The sequence below is a fragment of the Pithys albifrons genome, chromosome 2, assembly GCF_047495875.1.
Source record: "Pithys albifrons albifrons isolate INPA30051 chromosome 2, PitAlb_v1, whole genome shotgun sequence".
Lineage (NCBI taxonomy): Eukaryota > Metazoa > Chordata > Aves > Passeriformes > Thamnophilidae > Pithys > Pithys albifrons.
The window spans coordinates 30,989,489-30,996,904 of record NC_092459.1 but is presented as its reverse complement, the minus strand read 5'-3'; the positions used below and the strand labels follow the sequence as shown (position 1 = coordinate 30,996,904).

At 53.1% G+C, this 7,416-nt stretch overlaps 1 protein-coding gene across 1 annotated transcript; it reads left to right on the top strand.

The window, feature by feature from the left end:
• The first annotated feature begins 3,109 nt into the window (after positions 1-3,109).
• HTR1B (5-hydroxytryptamine receptor 1B) lies at positions 3,110-7,041 on the top strand. Its single transcript, XM_071547833.1, has 2 exons — positions 3,110-5,056; positions 5,935-7,041. Exon 1 carries the CDS (start codon positions 3,861-3,863, stop codon positions 4,992-4,994), a length of 1,134 nt encoding a protein of 377 aa, XP_071403934.1. The 5' UTR covers positions 3,110-3,860; the 3' UTR covers positions 4,995-5,056; positions 5,935-7,041.
• Positions 7,042-7,416: the final 375 nt, after the last annotated feature.

Here is a 7,416-nt window from a genome sequence, read left to right as displayed (position 1 = left end):
AGTTTGTGAAGCAATAAACCAGTAATAGGCTCAGTTTTCATTGCAGTTTCTATATTTGGGTATTTTAGTACATCAAAATCTGGATATAAGAAGTATTAACAGTCTTATGCCAGCAGAAAGAAATTAATTTTATGCCTGCCTCTGCACAGAAGCCAAAAGCTACAGGAAATAGGATCTCTTCTCATAAGCATCTTTTCAGATCCAGTTAGAAGAGGGGAAAATAACCAATGAAATACAAGCTTCCAGGTGCCAGCACAACAGTGTGATATGATCGTCCATGTGATAATGCATATGATTTACAGTATGTGTCTGAGTAGCACTACAAGACTTCAGTACTTATTGATGATCTAGGTGGGACCTGGTACTTCTTTCATCAAGCTTTAGCCTGTGGAAGCCCAGTCATGAGAGGGAGCTACATGCAGTCTGGCAGATCAGAGAGGAAGAGCAATGTTTTAAAACCTGAGCACCTCTTGTTCTGACACTAATCCTGGCAACCAGCATGCACAGCCTAAAGAAAGCAGCAGTCCCAGTGCCTGGGTGAAGACATGTCTTCTGTATGCCCCCCCAGCAGTGATATGTGGCACTGTTAGGAAGCTGGCTTTACTTTCTTGCTGCAGCTGTTCCTAATCCAAGACTGAAGCTTTGGAGAGCAGCATGGGTAATGCTTACTGAACCTGCCCATGAAGATCATGTAGTCCTTGCAGGAAGTCAAGTGAAGTCACCACAGCTAGACCTGGTGTGCCCTGGATGAATATTTTGCTGACCACTTGCAGCAGTACTACACAAATGAGTAAGAAACCAGTGAGCACAATGGGAAGAAAACAAATGAGTCAGGAAAAAAGCATCTTCTTGGTAAGACAGGGAAGCAATGAATGATGATTACTGATGAATAATATCCCAGAATTAATGATGGGCAACAGCAAAGAGTGCACAGAACATAAACATTTTATCATGAGGATAAACAGTGACATTAGTAGGGTGGCCAGAACTCATCACCCATTCACAAAATACTTGTTTACATTACACAACACGGCTGATGGCAGTGGCTAAGGCTAGAACATTGCCCTTGGAGGCTCTATAATTTTATCAGAAGAGCCTTTCCACAAGCAGAAGTCTGTTCCAACACTGAATGAAGGGCCAGGTTTTCCTCTTGTTATTACTGATGTTTTAAATTTAAATCACTCTCAGATACATAGCCCTGTTTGGGAAGAATGTTGAGCTACAGAGGCTTGAGGGCAGTTGCCAACTTAAGCACAACTAAATTAAGCCAGAAATGTCGAGCAGAAGTGAAAACAATATCACAGTGTATTAGAAGCCAGGATTATAAAATCTTTGCCTATCAAAGAGATGTGAAGAATGTAGATAGAATTATTATTTTTAATGCAGTAAAGCCTAGAGGATCCAACCAATTACCATGCACCACAAGGAGGTGGTGCCTGCTTGAACACAAGGAGTCACCACAAAATAAAAACATGGAAACGGATCAAACACTCTTCGAGGCGCTTTTGGGAAAACAGAAAGGCTCATTGACATTTTATTATCCTGTCAGTTCAGTGAATGTAGGCAAACCTTGACTGCCACACTTTCATTAATCCAAGGCAATCCTCCCCCTACCTCACTTCTTGCAAGAGTCTAACTGAAGATCTGGGACTGATTTTACAATATCTCAAGAACTGTCACTGCTTTTTGATCTCAGGAGACCCGTGGGTGCTTAGCATATCCCAAGATCAGGGCACCTTGCCCTGTACTGAAATAGGGAGAGAAAGGGCTGTTCCTGCAGGGCTCCAGCTTTCCCATGCTACTGTGCATTCCTGGCTCTTCTTCAGTTCCATGCTTCTCTTCCTAGAGTTTCCTCACCCCTCTGGGCCACGATGGATCCTCTCCAGCCTCCTTTTGCTGTCTTTCCTTAAACTGTATCCTCTCAGGTGTGCAAGTCCCTCTTGCTCAAGGAAGACCAATATGGCACTGAGATTTCTCACCCTACCCATGAGCTCGATGTGCCAGGCAGAACAAGGCAGTACATGGCCCTGGATGATGCTGAGCACAACCCAGGAAGAACGGGGCCTCACAGAAACTGTTTGCCTTTCCACAACAGAGGAAACCAGCCAGGAGGAGATGTTCAAGACCGAAGCTCTGGGAGTTTACATGAAGTTTAGGCAGGTAGCAGCGTATGCAGCCCAAAAAGCCTTGCCTGCTCTTTACTGGGTTTGTCGTGGCATCTTTGGAAGATTTGCTCGGGCTGGAACACAGACGTTTCACCAAGCTTGGAATTACCCTGATCCAGCAAAAAGCAAGCTCGCACTTCCCTTTGTGTGCAAAACTTTCCTGCGGCTGCGGAGAACAAACGCTGGCAGGAGCTGCGGGACCTGGACAAACGTGTGCTCCCGGTGCTCCTCCTGCCCTCGCCTCCCGAGCGCTGGAAGAGCCTGCGGGGCACGTCAGGGGTGCTCAACCGCATGAACACTTACAAGCCCAAGTCAAATATTTTTTAAAAAGGGAGCGGAGGTGGGGGGGGGGGGTGCGGCGCGAGGAATAGCCAGAGCTCAGAAGACACAGGATTACTATAAAACAGGCGCGTGATGCGGTGGCACACGCACCGCAGTAGCGGGACTGGCCGCGCTGCGCAGCCCCTCGCCCACCGGGCAGGGCGGGCGGCTCCGATCTGTCTGTCCGCTCCGGCTGCGCCCGTCCCGCACCGTCTTGGTCCCCCCTAACCTTCCCGCACGCCCAGCTCCGGCACCGAGCGGCACCTGCAACGCCGCCGAGGGACAAGGTGGCGGGCGCTACAGCCCGCGGGCTCTGTGGGGAGCCTGCCATCACCCAGCCTCGCGGCGTAGCGGGCACGGTTCAAGACGGGATGGGGAAAACCGTAGGACCAGGGATGACAGGCAAAACCCGACACGGTAACACCGCGCCTTAGGCGGGAAGAAAGGCTGCCCCCTCGCTGGGGCGGGAAGCGAGTCCGAGCTCCTCCCGACGCCTGCAGGGACAGGGGCGGGGGACAGCGGTGGGGCGGTGCGCGGGACGGGGCGGGCCCCTCCGGCCGGACGGCTAGTGAGTGCGGGAGGGAGGGCCGAGGGAGGCGGTAGCAGCTCCTCCTCCGCGGACAGGCGGACAGCCCGCCCGGGAGAGGCACCGGTTGCTCGGTGCCGCGGAGCCGCGCCGGCCGCTATATAAGGGGCGGCGGCTGCTCGCCGTTCCCTCACACCGGCCTCTGTCCGCGGCTGCCGGTGGTGGGCGGAGGCTGGACCCCGACAGCATGGCCTGCGGCGGGGCGCAATGGGAGGTGGTCTCCCCCCCTGCCTCCCGCGGACCCTCCTCTTCCTCCTCCTACTTCTGCTCCTCCCGTACCCGCGGCGGCGGCTGCAAACTTGCTGCGGCGGGCTGCGTGTGAAGGCACGGCCCGGCGGGGCGGCTCCGCTGCCCTCGCAGCCCCCGCCGCCGCGCCGTCGCGCCCGCAGCCCAGGGGCGAGGCCGCCGCCCGCGGGCATGCGGCGCCGCCGCTGCGCCCGTCGAGACTCGGTGTGGAGCCGCGGGCGGCCGGGCTGCGCTTAGGAGTGGCCGGGGCGGGAGCCCCATGTCCGGGGCTCGCCGCGCTCCGCGGGCAGGCGGCGGGGCGATGAGCTGGCGGGGCGAGCGGGCACGCCTGGCCCCCGCTTTGCCCTGCTCCCTCGCCCGTGGCGAGTGAGCCTCCGCGGAGCCCGCTCGGTGCTCCCGGAAGGGCGGGCAAGCGGGCGGGAGGTGGTGCCGGCGCGGGGATGCTGCAGCCCTCCCCCGGCGCCGACGGGGTCCTGCCGGGGTAGCGGCCCCGCCGTGCCGCGCCGAGTCCCGCCGTCTGCGGGGGCGGCGGCCGCGGAGGGATGGAGCCGGCCGGCCCCTGCCGGGCGCAGCTGGTCCCCGCCAACGGCTCTTACCAAAACTGTAGCGCCGAGGAAGTGATCTACCAAGATGCCACCCCGCTCTCCGGGAAGATCGTGCTCGCCGTCGTCCTGGCGCTGCTCACCCTGGCCACGGTGCTCTCCAACGCCTTTGTCATCGCCACGGTCTACCAGACGAGGAAACTCCACACGCCGGCCAACTATCTGATCGCCTCGTTGGCCGTCACCGACCTCCTCGTCTCCATTCTCGTCATGCCCATCAGCACCGTGTACACTGTGACCGGCAAGTGGAAGCTGGGTCAGATTGTCTGCGATATCTGGCTGTCCTCGGACATCACCTGTTGCACGGCGTCCATCCTGCACCTCTGTGTCATCGCCCTGGACCGCTACTGGGCCATCACTGACGCCGTCGAGTACTCCACGAAACGGACTCCCAAGCGGGCAGCGGGCATGATCGCACTGGTATGGATCTTCTCCATCTGCATCTCCATGCCCCCTTTGTTTTGGCGGCAGGCGAAGGCTGAGGAAGTCTCTCACTGTGTGGTGAACACGGACCACGTCCTCTACACCGTGTACTCCACGGTAGGAGCCTTTTACTTCCCCACTCTGCTGCTGATAGCTCTCTACGGGAGGATCTACGTGGAAGCCAGGTCGCGGATTTTGAAGCAGACGCCAAAGAAAGCAGGTAAAAGACTAACGCGGGCTCAGTTAATCACAGACTCCCCGGGGTCGACCTCCTCCGTCACGTCCATAAACTCCAAGGCTCCCGAGGGATCCAGCGAAACGGGCTCCCCCGTGTACATGAACCAGGTGAAGGTGAAGGTCTCAGACGCCCTGCTGGAGAAAAAGAAGCTAACGGCCGCTAGAGAGCGGAAAGCTACAAAGACTTTAGGGATTATTTTAGGAGCCTTCATCGTCTGTTGGCTGCCCTTTTTCATCATCAGCCTGGTGTTGCCTATTTGCAAGGACGCTTGCTGGTTCCACATGGCCATCTTTGACTTTTTCACGTGGCTTGGATATCTCAACTCCCTTATCAACCCCGTCATCTATACAATGTCTAACGAAGACTTCAAACAAGCTTTCCACAAACTCATACGTTTCCGATGCACAGGCTGAAATGTTGAATGCGATGTGTTCTCCGGGGCAGTCCCCATGCACGCCCGCGCCCGGCGCCACAGGTAGGTCTGCGCTCCGTCGCCCCCTCCCCGGAGGTGCTCGGGACGCGAGGGGCTGGGGGGGCCGGGAAGCGGGGGGAGAGGGGATGCGACTTCACAAATTGCTGGTGTTCAGGCCCTTCGCAGGTGGCGGCGAGCAGCGGGGATGCTGCATGCTCCTGACATTTTACAGTGTGTGTGTGCGTTGTGTGTGCCCCCTCTCCAGCTCACAGGGAGTGACTCAACGGCAGTCTGCTTTTTACTCCTCCTTTTAAACCAGTCTGCCGCCATTTCGCATGCTAATGCCCATGGTTTGGCCAATTAGTGCTAAACGGCACTTGCTTTTCGAGCCCGCAGCGGAGCTCCCCGCAGAGGGCAGGGGCCGGGCCGTTGCCCGCGGCCGCGGCGGCGTTCCCGGTGCCGCCTCCCGGCACTCATCGGCAGGTGCGAGCACCGCTGGGCAGCGGGAGGTGCTGCTCCCTTGGCTGGCAGCCAGTGCAGCCCCGGTGCCAGCGGCGTGGCATTTTCTGTTTTGGTGGGGTTTTTGTTGTCCTTTTTTTTTTTTCTTTCCTTCGAGGAAGGGAGTTAGTACAGACCCCAGACCAAGGCTTCTGGCGAAGTCGAGCCCTACTTTCCGGCCTCCTCACGGCCCCGTCTGCTCCTGCGGGAGCGGATCCGGCAAGGAGCAGGCGTCCCGGGGGGAAAGCTGCCCCTTAGCCCCCGCGAGATGCTGGATATCTCGCTGTGTCTCTTCACACACGGAGGGACTCTGCCTTTCTGCGCCGCTGATAGCAGTGGCCGCCAGCTCGTCGTTAAACTCGGCGCCACGTTCTGCAAAATGCATACATGCCTTTATTGTGACACTTTAATAATTTTGCCAATCTTTTGCTTTTTGTCTGCAGAATCAAGTTGCTATTGTAAAGACCCACTGCTTGAAACTTCCCCAAGCCCAGTTGCCAGATTCATGATGCTGCAAAAACGTCAATACATACTGCCACCAAACTGCTCAGCTCTGCGTTTCAGTGTAATGACTCTGGCAGAGATGCTGTTCCAATAGGCACGCAGATCAGTTGCAAAAAAAGAGGGCAGCCTCGAATCAAGGTCTATAATTCATCTGGAATGAAGAAAAAAGTTTGAGAGTAAACTCCATTTATTTTGCAGGCTTAACTTCTTAATTTGTTCTCCGACCGGTTGTAGGGGTGTGCACAAGAGCACAGTTGTCTCTGTCCGTGTTGGTAGCATAGTTGTACTTCTGCACACCTGTAATTTATTTCTTTCAGTAGAAAGAGTTGCTCCCGTGACTTAGGAGGCCAAGAGGAGAAAAAAGCAGCTTTTAAAATAGGAGCATTGCAGTAATTTCTGTAAATGACTCCTTCAGCTGAACATGTGAGAGAAGTGACAGTGTGCAAAAGTTATATTTGTATTTCAAAACGATAGCAAATGCTCTAGAAACAAGAGTTGTAGACCTGTTCAACTGCACTGCATATCTGTAGTCTGTCCTCATAGTTGCCTTTATAAAGTAAAGACTTCTTGCTTCTGCTCCATAACTCAGGAGCAGAAATCAAGAAGTCCTGTGACCTTTCCCATAAACCAGCTGGGAATAAAAGTAGCAGTTTGATGTTGTAACCATGTTTCCATTTTCTGTCGGTTGCACACCCTTACCGCATGAACCACTGCAAAATTTATAATTCTCTAAATACTTACATTATTTAGTGTATTTTGTAAAGAAGTGAAGCAGTTTGCCCTTTCAGAAGAGCAATTTCACCTGCAAAATAAATACCCATGAATCATGAATTAACTGATGTTAGTGAAATTTCTTGCCTTCCTCCTTCTCCCATTTTCTTTTTTTTTTCCCCTTCCTCCTGATTGGACCTTAAGACAAGTCTACACATACTCAGCGGAGTTTCAGGATATGGTCCACCTGCTGTGATAGAACTGCATCGATTGTTTCTCTTATGTGTAAATGAAAAAGTATAAACAATAAAACGCTTGACTGTGTTCTCAAGAGTGGTAGCAATTGTGTGACTGAAAGGAGTATTTATTGGTTTACCTAGTTTCTCAATATTGACTTTTTAGGTAACACTGATTTGATGAGTCACCCAAGAAAGCAATTGATAGAGGTTGAAATTGTGAGCTTCAATCAGTAGTCAGTTTTTTAACAGACAGCTATACTTTCATCATAGCTAGTACTGTTAGGTATAATTCTTAATCTTTTCATGTTATGTTAGAATAAAATTTTTAGGTTTTTTAAATGTTTTTCTTACTCCTTTAAAACCAAACAACTTATTTTAGCACTTGGTGGATACTGTAATCAATGTTCTTTTAAAACTGTATGTGTGTATTCTAGATGAGGGCTGTTACAAGATTGAAAAAATCTTACATAA